Source organism: Cervus elaphus, chromosome 29 (genome assembly GCF_910594005.1).
Source record: "Cervus elaphus chromosome 29, mCerEla1.1, whole genome shotgun sequence".
In the NCBI taxonomy this organism is placed as follows: domain Eukaryota; kingdom Metazoa; phylum Chordata; class Mammalia; order Artiodactyla; family Cervidae; genus Cervus; species Cervus elaphus.
Genome location: NC_057843.1, coordinates 1,498,363 through 1,518,948, shown reverse-complemented (window position 1 = coordinate 1,518,948; position 20,586 = coordinate 1,498,363). Strand labels below are relative to the sequence as shown.

At 40.6% G+C, this 20,586-nt stretch overlaps 1 protein-coding gene across 3 annotated transcripts in view; it reads right to left on the bottom strand.

Annotated features, from left to right (window-relative positions):
* The window catches only part of MFSD14B (major facilitator superfamily domain containing 14B), a 121,425-nt gene that overhangs the window by 63,409 nt on the left and 37,430 nt on the right, over window positions 1-20,586 (bottom strand). For all 3 annotated transcript variants that reach the window (XM_043890847.1, XM_043890846.1, XM_043890848.1), the window contains one exon: window positions 19,702-19,797. In XM_043890847.1, the coding sequence (XP_043746782.1) occupies window positions 19,702-19,797 (96 nt within the window). The remainder of the gene's footprint in view (window positions 1-19,701; window positions 19,798-20,586) is intronic.

Here is a 20,586-nt window from a genome sequence, read left to right as displayed (position 1 = left end):
GACCCAGGTATTGAACCCAAGTCTCTCACATCTCCTGCATTGGCAGGCGGGTTCTTTACCACTAGTACAATTTGGGAAGCCTCTGTACATTCATTCTATTAATTTCTGAGGGTTTGATATCAAAATTCCAATGAAAAATCTTAATTCATTTACTTACAAAAAATTGTTATAGTGGAATTATATGTAACTTTTCCCAGTATTTTCCAAGTCTTCTGTAAATGTGTTATCATATAACTTAAAAATAAAAAAACTAACAAAGTATATTAAATATCTCAAATAAGATCAAAGTTTTACTTTTAGATATCTTTCTGTGCTAAAAATTTCAAGAAAGATACTGCCTTTATTTTTGAGAAGCAATACAGTAAACAAAAAATATGATGGCATTTGTTTATCTCTTAAAAGAAAAAAATAAAAGAAAACTTTAGAAACTTAGAACTGAATTGACACCCAGAACAATGAAGCTAATAAATATCTGTATGGTATGTGTATATTACATATGTATGTATTATACACACACATACATTACATTCAAACATACACATATCTGTTTTCTACTTCCACATCAAGTATCACTGACAGAACAGAAAAAAATATGAATCTAATTTACAACATTTTCTGTTTACTTGGAAGAATACTGAAACACTTTGGGATGATACAGAGCAGATGGGAAAAGGCTTTATGAACCCTTTAGAGTTGAAAAACTAGTCACATGTTAAGGTGAAAAAGATCTTTTAGGTAAAATTTTCAGGATTCAAGGGGACCAAAAAACAAAACTGGAGGATGCCATCCATAATTCAACAGGTTAATAAAAGGTTACAAAGTAAGTGCCTGGTATCTTGCTCTCACAGCTGCTGACCTCTCCATCTGTCCCCAATATAAGAATCACAAGTGTAGTTCTCTGAAGTGGGACATGTAAATGGGATACATGCAGAATTGAATGGGGGTGGGATACACAATTTATAGTCTCCCAGGTCACTTCTGGCTTCCAAGAGTGGCATATAACCCTATCATCACTTCAGAAACTACCTCAGTACTATAGAGGAGATCCCAGAACATCCACAGTCTTTGAGCTCCTACAAGCAGTGCTTGCATGCAGTACTACAGAACAGGGATTTCCACCTGAGTTGGAGAAAAATACTCTGGCTACCAGGTGTCTAGACCATGGGTGGCAAATTGACAAACTAATATGCTTTTTCACTCATATCATTATCTTCCAAGTGAGTTGGTTGTCAATATGTAAATCACAGGAAATTTAACCAAAGTATAAATAATTTTCTAGCATTTCATAGGAACGCATAAGGTTTCAAAACATGGGGACTGAACTGCCATGTCACCAACTGTCTAAGTCGATAGTGGCTGCTGCAATAGAAAGAACATGTATTCCAACAATAATACAAACCTATTCTTACCCCACTTCTCACATTTACAACACTTGGGTAGCCCCAAAAGACATTTCTTTTCACAATTCCTGAACTACCCTCTCATTTGTAAATATAAAATACATACAATTCATCAAAAGAATTTGAGGAAAACCATGGGAAGACACAAAAAAAGATACAGGAAATAAAAGATAATCTACCTCATTGCCAAATAACCAAATCATACAATTTATACACAATGAAGTCACTCAGTTGTGTCCGACTCTTTGCGACCCAATGGACTGTAGCCTACCAGGCTCCTCCATCCATGGAATATTCCAGGCAAGGATACTGGAGTGGGCTGCCATTTCCTTCTCCAAACCAAATCACAGTAGGAAACAAAAGGAAGCTTTAAAATAAGTTTAAGTGTCCTCCAAAAGATTCAAGGGGATGCCACATGCATTAAAAACAATCTGTTGCAGAAGGACCAGCACAAAACAAGGCAAAGCATCAAACAAGTAAGGAAAGTCTGTCTTAAAGAACTGATTGTAAGGAGAGAACAAGATGGCAGAGGAGTAGGTGGATGTGGAGTACATCTCTCTCCACGGATACATCAGGAATACATCTTCAGATGTAGAACTGCATGCAGAACACCAGCTGAGAGCGGACAGGAGTACCTGACCAGTGGAAAAGAATATACAGAACCATGCAAAACTCAACAGGATCAAGACACTAGGGGCAAAAATAGGAGTGTTACTAGGACTTGGCAGCTGGGGGAACTGAAGTAGGAGTCCAATCCCCACATTGGGGCAATTGTCTGAGTCAGAGGAAAAACATTTAAGGCTGAGAGTGAAACAGCTGATCTGTGGCAGCCTAAATGGAATGAGAATCAGACAATCCTTGCCACAACCATACACACCCTGGACAGGGACGCAGGTCCCCTAGAAGGCCAGTGGCTGGGAGCTGGAGTTTAGGGATTGAGGAGCAATCCCAGGATGAGGGCTGCTACTGACTGCGCAGAGACGGACCGAGCAGATGTGAGGGAGGAGACTGTGGTGGGAGATGCCTTCAGAGGAAAGCTAGGCAGCCATGGGAGAAAGGTAACAGTGCTGAGTCACGTGTAGGGAGGGGAGCCATCCCCATAGCCTCTCTCTGATAGAGGCTGGACAATCAAACACCTGGCGCACTGAACTACAAAGCAGGGCCCTGCCCAGGGTGCACCTTTAAGTGACTGATGGTCAGAACTACAGAGGAGGACTCCACCCAGGCCACCCCTTTAAGCTCCCTCTATGTGCCTGATGTGCCAAACAACAGAGGAGGACTCCAGGTAAGGGAGACCTCTAAGTGCTTGAACGGGCAGAGTTATGGAGATACCTTATGCGAAATGCTTGGCTGGAGGAAGCACAAACTGGAATCAAGATTGCTGGGTGAAATATCAATAACCTCAGATATGCAGATGACACCACCCTTATGGCAGAAAGCTACGAAGAACTAAAGAGCCTCTTGATGAAAGTGAAAGATGACAGTAAAAAAGTTGGCTTAAAACTCAACATTCAGAAAACTAAGATCATGGCATCAGGTCCCATCACTTCATGACAGATAGGGAAACAATGGAAACAGTGAGAGACTTTCTTTTTTTGGGCTCCAAAATCACTGCAGAGGGTGACTGCAGCCATGAAATTAAAAGACGCCTGCTCCTTTCAAGAAAAGCTATGCCAGCTAAACAGCATATTAAAAAGCAGAGACATTACTTTGCCAACAAAGGTCCATCTAGTCAAAGCTATGGTTTTTCCTGTAGTCATGTATGGATGTGAGAGTTGGACTATAAAGAATGCTGAGCGCAGAAGAATTGATGCTTTTGAACTGTAGTGTTGGAGAAGACTCTTGAGAGGCCCTTGGACTACATGGAGATCCAACCAGTCCATCCTAAAGGAGATCAGCCCTGGGTGTTCATTGGAAGGACTGATGTTGAAGCTGAAACTCCAATATTTTGCCCACCTGATTCGAAGAGCTGACTCATTTGAAAAGACCTTGATGTTGGGAAAGATCGAAGGCAGGAGGAGAAGGGTAGGACAGAGGATGAGATGGTTGGATGGCATCACTAACTCAATGGACGTGAGTTTGGGTAAACTCCCGGAGTTGGTGATGGATAGGGAGGCCTGGTGTGCTGCGGTTCATGGGGTCGCAAAGAGTCGGACACGACTGAGCAACTGAACTGAACTGAACTGAATGCAATCATATTCAAAATTTCCAGCAAGTCATTTTGTGAATATTGAAGAGTTGATTACACAATTTACATGGATATAGAAAAGCCTTATAATAGCCAAGGCAATCTTTTATAAAAAATAAATTATTATTATTTTTTACATATACATTTATCTGTTCTACCCCAGTCTCCCCTCCATTCCCAGCTATAGCCAAGGCAGTCCTGAGGAAGAAGAACCAAGTCACCTAAGTTATAGAAGATATCAAGAAAATGCTAAAGAAATCAACATAGCACAGTACTGACACAGGATATATACAAAAATAGAATATAAAACTCAGAAAATAAATCCATGTGAATATAACTGTCTGATTTATGATAAAGTTGACAGATGGAGTGGGGAAAAATTTTTTTTTTAAATAAATGACACTGGTTCAACTATATATTAATATGAACCAAAATGAATCAACTCTTATATGATTTTTCTAGAAAAAATCATGAAACTGGTTCATGAGAAAAATCAGACTGAGAATTGGTATAAAAGATGTGTGTGTGAAAAATAAACAAATAAATCTTGGGGGAAGAAGGTTTCTTTTTAAAAATTTTTTTTGGAATATAGTTCCTTTACAATCTTCTGTTAGTTTCTACTGTACAAAAAAGTCAATTAGCTACACATGTGCCCGTTTTTTGGATTCCCTTTCCATTTAGGTCACCACAGAGCACTGAGTAGAGCTTCCTGTGCTATACAGTAGGTTCTCATTAGTGGAAGAAAGTTTCCTAAACAAGATTTTAAAAAAGCAACTAAACATAAGAAGAAGAAAAAAAAAATCAGTAAATTGAACTGTGTAAAGATTATGAACTTCTGTTCATCCGAAGACACTATTAAGAGAATGAAAAAGTAATTCAAGGAGGGAAAAAAGACATTATCAATAAACATGTGAGTGTTCAAAAATAAACAAACATTTTGCTGTTACTGTTGTTCAGTCCCTAGTCGTATCTGACTTTGCAACCCCATGGACTGCAGCACGCAGGGCTTCTCTGTCCTCCATCATATCATGCTGCTGCTGCTAAGTCGATTCAGTCGTGTCCGACTGTCTGTCCCCACAGACAGCAGCCTACCAGGCTCCTCTTTCCCTGGGATTTTCCAGGCAAGAATACTGGAGTGGGTTGCCATTTCCTTCTCCACTATATCTTGGAGGTTGCTCAAACTGATGTCCACTGAGTTGCTGATGCTATCTAACTACTCATCCTCTGAATGTCTGAAGTTGTTGATATTCCTCCCAGCAATCTTGATGAAAGCTTGTGTTCCATCCACACTGGCATTTCCCATGATGTACTCTGTGTGCATATAAGTTAAATAAACAGGGTGACATTATACAGCCTTGTTCATCTCTCAATTTTGAACCAATCAGTTGTTCTATGTCCGATTCTAACTGTTGCTTCTTGACCCACATTTAGGTTTCTCAGGAGACAGGCAACGTAGTCTGGTACTCCCATCTCTTTAAGAGTTTTCCATAGTTCATTGTGATCTACACAGTCAAAGGCTTTAGTGTAGTCAATGAAGCAGAAATACATGTTTTTCTGGAACTCCCTTGCTTTCTCCATGATCCAATGAATGTTGCCAATTTGATCTCTGGTTCCTCTGCCTTTTCTAAATCTAGCTTGTAGATCTGGAAGTTCTCAGTTGATACTGTTGAAGCCTAGCTTGAAGGATTTTGAGCATAACCTTGCTATCATGTGAAATGAGCTCAACTGTATGGTACTCTGAACATTCTTTGGCATTGCCCTTTTAGGGGACTGGAATGAAAGCTGACCATTTCCAGTCCTGAGGTCACTGCTGAGTTTTCTACATTTGCTGACATATTGAGTGCAGCAGTTTAACAGCATCATCTTTCAGGATTATAAATAGCTCAGCTGGAATTCCATCACAATCACTAGCTTTGTAGTAATGCTTCCTAAGGCCTATTTGATTTCAGACTCCAGGATGTCTAGCTCTAGGTGAGTGTCCACACCATCATGGTTATCAAGGTCATTAAGACCTTTTTGGTACAGTTCTTGTGTGTACTCTTGCGACCTCTTCTCAATCTCGTCTGGTTGTTAAGTCCTTACCATTTTTGTCCTTTACTGTGCCCATCTCTGCGTGAAATGTTCCTTTGATAGCTCCAGTTTTCGTGAGGTCATCTTCAGTCTTTCCTGCCCTGTTATCCCTCTCTCTCGCTGCACCGTTTGCTCACTTAAGGTCTTCTTTCCTCTCGCTGCTGCTCTGGAGAACTCTGCATCCAGCTGGGTGTCATCCTCCCTCTCTTTCTTGCTTTTGCTTCTCTTCTTTCTTCAGGAATTTGTAAGCCTCCTCAGACAACAATCTCGCCTTCGTGTATTTCTTTTTCTTTGGGATAGTTTTGGTCACAGCCTCCTAAACAACGTTACAAATCTCCGTCTATAGTCCTTCAGGCACTCTGTTAACAGATCTAATCCCTTAAATCTATTCATCACCTCTACTGTATAATCATAAGGGATTTGATTTAGGTCATACTTAATGGCAAGAGTAAACACTGACATTTTAGGAATCAGTGAACTAAAATGGACTAGAATGGGTGAATTTAATTCAGATGATCATTGTATCTACTACTGTGGCCAAGAATCCCTTAGAAGAAAAAGAGTAGCCGTCAACAAAAGAGTCAACAAAAGAGTCTGAAATGCAGTTCCTGGGTGCAATCTCAAAGACAGAATGATCTCTGTTCAATTCCAAGGCAAACCATTCAATATCACAGTAATCCAATCTATGCCTCAACCAATAACGCAGAAGAAACTGAAGTTGAACAGTTTTATGAATACCTACAAGACCTTCTAGAACGAACACCAAAAAAAGATATCCTTTTCATCCCAGGGGACTGGAATGCACAAGTTGGAAGTCAAGAGATACCTGGATAAACAGGCAAGTTTGGCCTTGGGAGTACAAAATGAAGCAGGGCAAAGGCTAACAAGAGTTTTGCAAAGAGAATGCACTAGTCATAGCAAACACCCTCTTCCACCTACACAACAGATGACTATATACATGGACATCACCAGATGGTCAATACCAAAATCAGATTGATTATATTCTTTGTAGCTGAAGATGGATAAGCTCTATACAGTCAGCAAAAACAAGACTGGGAGCTGACTGTAGCTCAGATCATGAACTCCTTATTGCCAAATTCAGACTTAAATTGAAGAATGTAGGAAAAACCACTAGACCATTCAGGTATGACTTAAATCAAATCCCTTATGGTTATACAGTGGAAATGACAAGTAGCTTAAAGGGATTAGATCTGGTAGACAAAGTGCCTGAAGAACTATGGACAGAGGTTTGTGACATTATACAGGAGGCAGTGATCAACACCATCCCCAAGAAAAAGAAATGCAAAAAGGCAAAATGGTTATCTGAGGAGGCCTTACAAATAGCTGAGAAAAGAAGAGAAGTGAAAGGCAAAGCAGAAAAGGAAAGATATACTCATTTGTATGCAGAGTTTCAAAAACAGCAAAGAGAGATAAGAAAGCCTTCCCAAGTGATCAATGCAAGGAAATAGAGAAAAACAATAGAATGAGAAAGACTAGAGATCTCTTCAAGAAAATCAGAGATACCAAGGGAACACTTCATGCAAGAATGGGCACAATAAAGGACAGAAACAGCAAGGACTGAACAAAGCTATGGTTTTTCTAGTAGTCATGTACGGATGTGAGAGTTGAACCATAAAGAAAGCTGAGCACGATGCTTTTGAACTGTGGTGTTGGAGAAGACTCTTGAGAGTCCCTTGGACTGCAAGGAGATCCAACCAGTCAATCCTAAAGGAAACCAGTACTGAATATTCATTGGAACAACTGATGCTGAAACTAAAGCTCCAATACTTTGGCCACCTGATGCAAAGCACTGACTCATTGGAAAATGGCACGGCAGAGGATGAGATGGTTGGATGGCATCACTGACTCAATGGACATGAGTCTGAGTAAGCTCTGGGAGTTGGTGATGGACAGGGAAGCCTGGCTGCTGCAGTCCATGGGTCACAAAGAGTCAGACACGACTGAGCAACTGAACTGAACTTAATGGCCTAGTGGTTTTCCCTACTTTCTTCAATTTAAGCCTGAATTATGCAATAAAGAACTCATGATCTGAGCCGCAGTCAACACCATGTTTTGTTTTTGCTGACTGTATAGAACTTCTCCAATTTTAGCTGCAAAGAACATAATCAACCTGATTTTGGTATTGACCATTTGGTGATGTCCATGTGTAGAGTCAACTCTTGGGCTGATGGAAAGGGTGTTTGCTATGACCAGTGTGTTCTCTTGGCAAAAGTCTGTTAGTCTTTGTCCTTTTTCATTTTGTACTCCAACACCAAACTTGCCAGTTACTCCAGGTATCTCTTGACTTGCTACTTTTGCATTCCAATTTCCCATAATGAAAAGGACATCTTTTTCTGGTGTTAGTTCTAAAAGATCTTGTAGGATCTTTTAGATCTTGATCTTCACAGAAGTGGTCAACTTCAGCTTCTTTCACATCATTGGCTGGGACACACACTTGGATTACTGGGATGTTGAATAAGGCTTGCCTTGGAAACAAACTGATATTATTCTGTTGTTTTTGAGACTGCACCCAAGTGCTGCATTTCTGACTCTTCTGTTGAATGAGAGCTACTCCATTTCTTCTAATGGATTCTTGCCTATAGTAGTAGATATGATGGTCATCTGAATTAAATCCATCCATTCCTGTTCACATTCATTCAGTGAGTCCTAAGATGTCAATGTTCAATCTTGCCATCTCCTAGTTAACCACATCCAATTTATCTTAACTCATGAATCTAACATTCCAGATTCCTATGCAATATTTATTGTATTTATTGGACTTTACTTTCAGCACCAGACACATTCAAAGCTGAATGTCATTCCCGCTTCAACCCGCCACTTCATTCTTACTGCAGCTATCAGTAATTGCCCTCCACTTTTCTGCAGTAGTATATTGGACACCTTCCAATTTGGGTGGCTCATCTTCTGTGTCACATCTTTTTGCCTGTTTATACTGTCCCTGGGGTTCTCCAGGCAAGAATACTGTAGTGGGTTGCAATTTTCTTCTCCAGGGTACCATGTCCTGTCAGCACTCTTCACTATGTCCTGTCCATCTTGAGGAGCCATGCAGTGCATGGCTCATAAATTCATGGAGTTACACAAGCCCCTTTGACACAGCAAGGCTGTGATCCATGAAGGGAAAACAAACATACATACATGTAAAAAAAAGAAAAGAAAACAAACATATCCAGAATATATAAAGAAATCCTACACATAATAAGAAAAGAATAGACAAAACAATTATTTAAAACAGATGAAATACTTGAGCTGACACTTCACAAAGACAGTCACAAGACAAATATATATAAAGGACGTTAACTTCATTGATCATCAGGAAGATGGAAAATAAGGCCACACTGTACACACTGGAATCATTAACAATGAGATATCAATTGTGGGTGAAGATGTAGAGTCTGGTTTACGGGAGGGTAAATTGATTCAACCACTCTGGAAACTTTTGGCAGTATACAGCAAATTGAACAAAACTCTGCAGTTTATTCCTAGGTAGAAAGAAGAAAAAAACGTATACACATTCACCAACAGACATATACAGGAAATACCATAAAACCAATATGTGTAATAGGCAAACACAGGGAACCCAAATGTTCATCAACAATAGAATGGATTTCTGTGGTTTGCCAAAAAGAGTCACAGAACTCAGAAACTGTTACACTCGCAGCTACAATTTAACAGAAGGATACAGCTCAGAACTGCAAAACCACTGTTGTTGCCTGAAGTTGAATAGCTTAATAAGTAAGTGCTCCTCAGTTTGTTGCGTGCCTCTGGTTGTACTGAAATGGTTGTTTGTGATTGTTTTGTCCAGTTTTATTAGGACAGAATTTGCTGACCTTCTGTTGTGTCATACCAAAGTGAAAATTCTGATGGTAAAATTCTGGAAAAAGTGAAAATTTTGGTGGCGCAGGTGGGATGAACTTCACTTCCAAGTCCCTTGACACCTGTGACAATTCAAGTATGATTAGAGTCCCGAATGGGAAAGATAGAAAGGGCAGCAAAAATATTTCAAACAATAATGGCCAAAACTTCCCAAATTTGATTAGAAAAAAATATGTATATATACACATACACACACACACACATGTGGGAGTGGGTTGCCAGCTCCTTCTCCAGGGCACCTTTCCTATCCTGGGAATGAACCCGTATATCTTACATCCACTGCACTGGTGGGTGGGTTCTTACCACTAGCGCCACCTCAGTTCAGTGCAGTCACTCAGTCGTGTCTGACTCTTTGCGGCTCCATGGACCATAGCACACTAGGTGTGTCCATCATCAACTCCTGGAGCTTGCTCAAACTCCTGTCCACCAAGTTGGTGATGACATCCAACCATCTCATTCTCTGTCATCCCCTTCTCCTCCTGCCTTCAACCTATCCCAGCATCAGGGTCTTTTCCAGTGAGTCAGTTCCTCACATCAGGTGGTCCAAGTATTGAAGCTTCAGCAGCAGTCCTTCCAATGAATACTCAGGACTGATTTCCTTAGGACTGACTGGTTTGATCTCCTTGCAATCCAAGGGACTCTCAAGAATTTTCTCCAACACCACAGTTCAAAAGCATCAATGGATTGCTGCATCAAAAGTGCATCAGTGGTTTGAAAAGTGCCACCTGGGAAGCCATATATACATACATGTATATCTACAGACCTCAGAAGCTAATCAAGCCCCAAGTATATAACCCAGAAAGAGAATTCCCTGGCGGTCCAGTGCTTAGGACTCGGCACCTTCATTACCAAAGCCCAGGTTCAACCCCTCGTCAGGGAACTAAGATCCTGCAAGCTGCAAGACATGGCTAAAAAACAAATAAGAAACAAACAAAATACAGATCCACACCTAGACACATTATAACAGAAACTGTTGAAGACAAAGATAAAATCTCTAAAGCAGCACGAAAAAGAAAATGAATTACTACTTATAGTAGGGACAAACAAACTTATTGTGTAAAGGAACATAAATATAAGATAAACATTTTAGGTAAGATGGTCTGTGTTACAACTACTCAACTCTGCCACTGTAGAACAAAAGCTTTCACATTCACTGGGCACTGCTGTGGTCCAAGCAAACTTTACAGTTGAATTTCATACAGTTTTCATGTGTGACCAAAAGCATACTTTTTAGAAATGCAAACAAAAAAAAAATTTAGTACACAGACCACATAAAAACAGGTAGTGGGCCAGATTAAGCCTGTGGACCATAGTTTACAGACCCCCTGACATCAAGTGAACTACAATACTTACTAACAACTCTCTTCCCATCAGATGTAATGGATGCCAGAAAGCAATATAATGATATATAAAAAGTGCTGAAAAATTATTAAAAAATCTAGAATGCGCACTAAATATTTTATATACCAAATTCTAAGACAAAGAGACCCACCAACAGCTACCCTGCATTGATATTTTCATGTCAACTCTTCTTAAAATTATATTAACTTGATAAGTTGAAAATCAGCATTTTTTTTAAAGCATTCACAAGTTTATAGATACAAAAGCATGTTACAGATTACAACATACAACAAACAATAATAAGACAGAAATAAATGCCAAACAAAGGTCATTGCATCTGATTAGCTAAGACGTGGTAACTGTCAGCTGTGCAAAAGAAGGTAAAGATTTAATATAATGTCATCATATTAATATAATGTCATCATATTAATATACTGGGCTGCCCTGGTGGCTCTGTGGTAAAGAATCCACCTGCCAATGCAGGAGACGCAAGAGATGCAGGTTCGATGCCTGGGTCAGAAAGATCCCCTAGAGTAGGAAATGGCAACCCACTCCAGTATTCTTGCTTGGAAAATTCTGTTAGGGGAAGCACACTGACTGAAACCACCCACCCTGGCCAGGTACCACAGTAACCATCTGCATGAGTTGTTTTAAGACAGGAGGTCCCGGTAAGGAACTCAGAACCAAAAAGCCACCACCAACCACCGGAAGAGTTCAGGAAAGGTCAGAAGGAGACACCACATGTTCAACCAGCTCCCAGAATCCTTCTCGCTGGTGTCCATCTTAGCTGAGCAATGTGTGCGCCACCAGGAAGGGCTCTGAGTCAGAATGATTACCCTAGGACAACCCGGAAACTAATCCCATCACCATACAGCCCGAGCCTGCGAGCCAAGCAGCAGAGCAGTCCTCCTGGGTTCCCTTACCCAACTGCTCTCCGCCCAGGCACCCCTTCCCAATGAAAATCTTTCTCTGTCAGCATATGTGTCTCAGACAATTCATTTCCAAGTGTTAGACAAGAGACCACTTCTGGGCCCTGGAAGGGGTCCCCGTTCCTGCAACAATTCCATGGACAGAGGAGCCTGGTGGGCTACAGTCCACGGGGCTGCAAAGCGTTGGACACAATGGAGGGACTGAGCACACAAATATACACCACGTATTACCGGTACTTTTAGTGAGCGGTACTTACTTTAATAATTATATGACACACAAAAGGGTAGTGAGAGGGTAACAGGCAGGAAGCCTAGGGAACCCCAAATGGAGGAAATAGACTGCAAGTGGAGGATTTTTTTTGGTTTTTCCTTCTCTATACAAAATGAAAAAGTTTTCTTTTAACTATGTATTTGCTTGGAAATCTGCCTTCAAGATTCATGTCAATTGTTTTATGGCCGGGGATGTTCACTTTGTGCAATGCTATCTCAAAATGCATGTTGTGGGAGAGGGGCCTGATACAACTCTCAGTTTTGAGATGATCCTTTAACAGACATATAACTCTTAGCTAAAACTAGCACACTTTCTGCCCTCTTCTGATGCCTATGTCAGAAGAGGCCTATGCCTATCTCTTTATACTTCAATAAAACTTTATTACACAAAAGCTTCAAGTGATCAAGCCTCATCTCTGACCCTGGATGAAGATCCTCTCCTCCGAAGGTCACGATTTGCAGCGTAGCTCATGGCTTGCAGCTGCAACCTTTCAGTAGGTTCTGGATACTATGGTCAAAAACACCATTAGGAAATCGTCAAAATCATATAAGATGAGTCTGGAACACTTTATGAATCCAGAAAGCAAACAATATCAATTTGCTTATAGTCAGAACTTTACTTCCTTTTCAAGTGCAGAGCAAATCATGCCTCAAAGTGCCTGTGTACTCTGCCCAAAATGCCTGACAAACAGCTCTATTCACCCATCCACCTCACTTCTCAAGAGAAAACACTGGTTATGCAAAGGAAGCAGAAGGGCTGGACTGTGGAGCTGATGAGATAGGCTACATGTCTGTTATATGAACATATACGTTGAGAGTAAGTAAGAAGGTATAGGAAAACTGAATGTGGCAGCAAAGTGTTTGAAGAGCATTCTTTGGATTAGTAATCACCATACAGAGAGAAGATGGGGTGGTAGGAAGAAATATTGAGTCCTCGAATTTTTAGCAGGATTCCTGAAATGTGAGCTTACAAAAGAAAATCTGCAAATTGCAAAAAATAAAATTCTTCATTCAAAAGAACTAATATTAAGCATATCTTTATTGAAATACATCCTCTGTTTAAATATACTTTAAGACATTTAAAGAAGTTTAAGCAGAGTACTTTATTTACATTAAAATGAGATCAGGCACTCTAAAAGGATACATATTTTGGTGAGAGGGTAGAATATCAAACAGTAATGTAAGATAAGAGAGAAGTCATTTTTATGTATGAGCTAATAGTACTACTGGGAGGTTAAGGCCATTGTGTAAGGCCACCTTTGTGGTTTTGCTTCAGTATACTAGGGGTGGAGACCTTTCTGATGGTGCCTAACTAACAAACTAAAGCTGTAAGCTAGGACATGGCCACACAAGAGAGGCAACAAATCCCACAGAGAAAATAATAAGTAAATTCTTGGGAATTCCCTGGTGATCCAGTGGTTCAGGATCTGCCTTCCAGTGCAAGGGATGCAGATTCAATACCTGTTGGGGAATTAAAATCCCACATGCCACGGACAGCTAAGCCGACGCATGCACATGTCACAATGACAGAGTCCACGTGCTCTGCAGCCCCCACGCCACCAACACAGATAAGGCCACACACCACAATGAAGAGCCCGTGTGCCACAACTTCGACTAGACGTAGCCAAAACAAAACAAAAAAAAATTTTTTTTAAAGACATAAATTGTTCTACACTACTTAAAACAGTCCTAATGAATGTTAGGATGCAGTCACACTGCACAAAATATGGTTATGTATATACTGCTCTGTATCTCCAAACTCTGATCTCAGGACTTTCTCTTGCCCTGGAAACAGAACAGAGTGCTTGCTATCTACTAGCTACAGCAGAAGTTGGGGCAGGGGGAAGGAATATGCGTGAACGATCATCCTTAAATTATACCAAGGCAGATGACAGACTCAAGATTCCAAAAACTGGAAACTGGACTTCAATAAACTCCATCATAAAGGAAGAGAATAACAAACTCCAGCTGTCATGAAACAAACCCTATATTTGCCCCTTCCTTTTTGAACAACCTAATATTATCACTTCTCTGTCCAACCAGAAAAGGCAGAAAGTGGAGGGTGTATGCCAGAGCAAATCTTTCTTTTCAAAAAAAGGAAACCAATTCTCCCACATCAAAAAAAAAGAAAGACACAAAGTTACCAAAACTATGGTAAAATCTGGAGGAGACAGGAAAGTAAAAGACATTTAGCTTAATTTAGCAACACCAAAAGCTTAGAAAAAGCAAGAGAACATGGGCTTCCTTTGTGGCTCAGCTGGTAAATAATCCGCCTACAATGTTTGATCCCTGGGTCGGGAAGATCCCCTGGAGAAGGGAAAGGCTACCTACTCCAGTATTCTGGCCTGGAGAATTCCATGGACTGTATAGCCCATGTGGTTGCAAAGAACTGGACACAACTGAGAGACTTTCACTTTCATTAACTGAGCAATACTTTGTCTATGACACTGTAGAGTGACACTAGCAAATCTGTATTCCTCACCAAACCTTTGCAAGAAGTAAAACTGCTCAGAATCTGCAAAAAGAGCATTTTAGCTGCCTTCTAAGATTGCATTCCAGGGTCTAACAGGGACACAGAAACCCTAAGAAAATTGTTTTGGGCAGTAAGAAAGAAGATATACTAGGCCCCTGGGGCACATTAGCTAATCAATTAAATTTAAAAGGGATCTGATAATCTGGCAGCAGCTGCTCGAGGGGGCAGGGGTGGCTGAGAGGAGCTTACCCACGTCCAAGTCAGGGCAGCCAAGAGGAGCTACCTCACGTCCAAGGAGCAGATGGGAGGAGCTACCCCACGTCCAAGGTCAGGGGCAGCGGCCCAGAGGAGCTACCCCACATCCAAGGTAAGGAGCAGCAGCTGCGTTTTGCTGGAGCAGCTGTGAAGAGATACTCCATATCCAAGGTAAGAGAAACCCAAGTAAGAGGGTAGGCCCTGAGAGAGGGCATCAGAGGACAGACAGATTGAAACCACAATCACAGACAACTAGCCAATCTGATCACAGGGACCACAGCCTTGTCTTAATGAAACTAAGCCATGCCGTGTGGGGCCACCCAAGACGGTCGGGTCATGGTGGAGAGGTCTGACAGAATGTGGTCCACTGGAGAAGGGAATGGCAAACCACTTCAGTATTCTTGCCATGAAAAGTATGAAAAGGCAAAAAGTCAGGACACTGAAAGATGAGCTCCCCAGGTTGGTAGACACCCAATATGCAACTGGAGATCAGTGGAGAAGTAACTCCAGAAAAGAATGAAGGGATGGAGCCAAAGCAAAAACAACACCCAGTTGTGGATGGGACTGGTGACAGAAGTAAGGTCCGATGCTGTAAAGAGCAATATTGCATAGGAACCTAGAAGGTTAGGTTCATGAATCAAAGGAAATTGGAAGTGGTCAAACAGGAGATGCCAAGAGTGAACGTCAACATTCTAGGAATCAGCGAACTAAGATGGACTAGAATGGGTGAATTAAACTCAGATGACCATTATATCTACTACTGTGGGCAGGAATCCCTTAGAAGAAATGGTGTAGCCATCACAGTCAACAAGAGAGTCCAAAATGCAGTACTTGGATGCAATCTCAAAAATGACAGAATGATCTCTGTTCGTTTCCAAGGCAAACCATTCAATATGATGGTAATCCAAGTCTATGCCCCAACCAATAACACTGAAGAAGCTGAACAGTTCTATGAAGACCTACAAGACCTTCTAGAACTAACACCAAAAGAAATGTCCTTTATATTATAGGGGACTGGAATGCAAAAGTAGGAAGTCAAGAAATACCTAGAGTAATAGGCAAATTTGGCCTTGGAGTGCAGAATGAAGCTGGGCAAAGGCTAATAGAGTTTTGCCAAGAGAACACACCGGTCATAGCAAACACCCTCTTCCAACAACACAAGAGAAGACTCTACACATGGACATCACCAGATGGTCAACACTGAATTCAGACTGTTTATATTCTTTGCATCCAAAGATGGAGAAGCTCTATACAGTCAGCAAAAACAAGACCAGGAGCTAATTGTGGCTCAGATCATGAACTCCTTATTGCCAAATTCAGACTTAAACTGAAGAAAGTAGGGAAAACCACTAAACCTTTCAGGTATGACCTAAATCAAATCTCTTATGACTATACAGTGGAAGTGAGAAATAGATTTAAGGGACTAGATCGGATAGACAAGAGTGCCTGAAGAACTATGGACAGAGGTTCATGACATTGTACAGGAGACAGGGATCAAGACCATCCCCATGGAAAAGAAATGCAAAAAAGAAAAATGGCTCTCTGAGGAGGCCTCACAAATAGCTGTGAAAAGAAGAGAAGCGAAAAGCAAAGCAGAAAAGGAAAGATATTCCCATTTGAATACAGAGTTTCAAAGAATAGCAAGGAGATAGAAGAAATCTTTCCTCAGTGATCAATGCAAAGAAATAGAGAAAAATAGACAAGGAGGGACTAGAGATCTCTTCAAGAAAATTAGAGATACCAAGGGAACATTTCATGCAAAGATGGGCTCAATGAAGGACAGAAGTGGTATGGACCTAACAGAAGCAGAAGATATTAAGAAGAGGTGGCAAGAATACACAGAAGAACTATATAAAAAGAGATCTTCACGACCCAGATAATCACGATGGTGTGCTCATTCACCTAGAGCCAGACATCCTGGAATGTGAAGTCAAGTGGGCCATAGGAAGCATCACTACGAACAAAGCTAGTGGAGGTGATGGAATTCCAGTTGAGCTATGTCAAATCCTAAAAGATGATGCTGTGAAAGTGCTGTACTCAATATGTCAGCAAATTTGGAAAACTCACCAGTGGCCACAGGACTGGAAAAGGTCAGTTTTCATTCCAATGCCAAAGAATGCTCAAACTACCACACAATTGCACTCTTTTCACATGCTAGTAAAGTAATACTCAAAATTCTCTAAGCCAGGCTTCAGCAATACGTGAACTGCGAACTTCCAGATGTTCAAGCTGGTTTTAGAAAAGGCAGAGGAACCAGAGATCAAATTGCCAACATTTGCTGGATCATCGAAAAATCAAGAGAGTTCCAGAAAAACATCTATTTCTACTTTATTGACTATGCCAAAGCCATTGACTTGTGGATCATAATAAACTGTGGAAAATTCTGAAAGAGATGGGAATACCAGACCACCTGACCTGCCTCTTGAGGAACTTGTATGCAGGTCAGGAAGCAACAGTTAGAACTGGACATGGAACAACAGACTGGTTCCAAATAGGGAAAGGAGTACGTCAAGGCTGTATATTGTTACCCTGCTTATTTAACTATATGCAGAGTACATCATGAGAAACACTGGGCTGGAGGAAGCACAAGCTGGAATCAAGACTGCTGGGAGAAATATCAATAACCTCAGATATGTAGATGACACCATCCTTATGGCAGAAAGTGAAGAACTAAAGAGTATCTTGATGAAAGTGAAAGAGGAGAGTGAAAATGTTGGCTTAAAGCTCAACATTCAGAAAACTAAGATCATGGCATCCGGTCCCATCACTTCTTGGCAAATAGATGGGGAAACAGTGGCTGACTTTATTTTTCTGGGCTCCAAAATCACTGCAGTTGGTGATTGCAGCCATGATATTAAAAGACGCTTACTCCTTGGAAGGAAAGTTATGATCAACCTAGACAGCATATTAATAAGCAGAGACATTACTTTGCAAACAAAGGTCTGTCTAGTCAAGGCTATGGTTTTTCCAGTGGTCATGTACGGATGTGAGAGTTGGACTATAAAGAAAGCTGAGCGCCGAAGAATTGATGCTTTTAAACTGTGGTGTTGAAAAGACTCTTGAGAGTCCCTTGGACTGCAAGGAGATCCAACCAGTCCATCCTAAAGGAAATCAGCTCTGGGTATTCATTGGGAGGACTGATATTGAAGCTGAAACGCCAATATTTTGTCTACCTGATGCAAAGAGCTGACTCATTTGAAAAGACCGTGATGTTGGGAAAGACTGAAGGCAGGAAGAGAAGGGGATGACAGAGGATGAGATGGTTAGATGGCATCACCACCTCAACGGACATGAGTATGGGTAAACTCCAGGAGTTTGTGATGGACAGGGAGGCCTGGTGTGATGTGTTTCATCATGGGGTCGCAAAGAGTAGGACACAACTGAGAGACTGAATTGACTGACTGACTGACTGATAATCTGGTATAGGGTCAAAATGCCCCAGATGTCTGGAAGGTGGTTTTAGAATTTCTCACAGGATATCAAAAACACTAAAGTATTCCTCATTTCAATTTGAATTCTTACCAAATAAAGAATGGTTACAGAATAACTTCTACATTGAGAAGCCCGCTGAACAACTACAAGTATAGACAACCGATTGCATCAGAAAAGCACTATTTTGAAACTCTGAACTTTATAACCTAAAGACATTGGGGGGGAAAAAAATCAGAAAACATTTGGTAAAAATTAAATTATAACAGCCTGTTAAAATGAATAGACTGGTGTGTCTATATTTATATTAAAAATATGTCTTAGAAAAGCAATCATTCAAGACACATGTGCCTGTAACACATACATTTGTTCAAAGAAAATGCACGTTTTACACCTGTGTCCCAGGCAGCCCCTAGGCACTAGGGACATAGTGAAGAACACAGCAGGCAGGATCTCATGAAACTTGAAATGGAGACCACTTATCCCTCATTAACCAATAACCTTCTACAGTAAAAGATTAATGAAGAAAAAGGCAATGCAATGAAAAAGAATAAAACAGAAGATTAAAAACACAGGCAGTTTAACCTTACTATTTCATCTAAGATGTAATTTTAAATGTGCAAGAAGAATGAGAAACTTTAAAAAGTGTATAGGTAATACCTATATAATAGGTAATACTGTAAAGGTAATAGCCACCCTCTCATGGTCTCTATTTTCTAAACCTAATTTGGGAACAAAGCTTACCTGGATCCAAAGGGATTCTCTGGTAAGGCAAAGTGGTCATCGGGAAGAGTTAACCAACAATCACTTTTATAAAACAATTTAAGACAACTCAACTCTTTAAGGCCAATTAAAAAATACCTTTATTAAAACTGAGTGTTAAGTAGTTACTAGGCACTTAGAGTTTGCACCCCAATCTTTTCTTCAGCATCTCCCTTCCCTCTAACCACATCGTATATCAAACCTCCAAGTTCTTGCTAAGGGATTAAATGGTCTCTGCAAAGAAATGGCTATAGGTCAGCTACCAAAAATGGAAATTCTTCATTCTTTCATTCATCACTGTCACTGTTATATAGTACTTACCAATCTCTTATTACTATGTTCTTAACTCAAAGGCTGTTACACCCATACTAAGTAAGTTACAAACTTCAACAAAGCATTGCAATGTTTTCCTCTAGGACTTCCAAAAGATTTCCCTAACTATGCAGACTAGAGTTCACACACAAGCACTCCCAAGATTTTGGTTCAATGGAAGTAGTCCTGCTACCCAAGAATATTTAATAAGCAGATATTTTGTTGCAGGTGGTTCACAGTCTACAGTGGAAACAACACAATTACACAGTCTTAAATTACTGTCAAGAGCTACTCTCAAACACATACCTATATATATAGCTTATATACTTAAGGATGTCTCTGCTCTCATAAACAAGGACCTGGTTCAGCAATACTTACAGTTAACATTGAAGTTGTCAATAGGCCCCATGCAAAGAATTCAAGGAAGATGACAACAGCAGCATGGTATACACTTGGTCGGCCAAAGCCTTGTAGCTAAAAAAAGAGGAAAATTATCATGAAAAACAGTAAACAGGTAAAAGAAACCCATTATCCTAAAATGGTACTTAACACACACAAATTGTATAAACATACTGCTTAATATGGGTAGGTCCTACCTATTTTCCAGTGGTCATGTATGGATACATGAGTTGGACCATAAAGAAAGCTGAGCACCAAAGAATTGATACTTTTCAACTGTGGTGATGGAAAAGACTCTTGACATCCCTTGGACTGCAAGGAGACCAAATCAGTCAATCTTAAAGGAAATCAGTCCTGAAAGTTATTGGAAGGACTGATGCTGAAGCTGAAGCTCCATTACTTTGGTCACCTGATGCGAAGAGCTGACTCATTAGAAAAGACCCTGATGCTGGGAAAGATTGAAGGCAGGAGGAGAAGGGGACAATAGAGGAAGGGATGGTTGGATAGCATCACTGACTCAATGGACATGAGTTTGAGCGAGCTCTGGGAGTTGGTGATGGACAGGGAAGACTGCCATGCTGCAGCCCACGGGGTCGCCAAGAGTCAGACATGACTGAGTGATTGAACTGAACTGGTATTATTTAAGATAAAACTTCATTCTGTGGTATCCCTGATTTCTTCATCTTCCCTTACAGAAGATGGCAAGATTACAGACTTTCTACTTGGGCTGTCAATGTAAATCCCTGGAACTCTGGTAGAAAATCAACTGGTTCTTCAAGAGACTCAGGTTCCAGGACCTGAATATTCTGCAACACACTAATTATGGGTTCCTTAGCCATTTGGCCTAAGTCTGAAGTTGCCCTT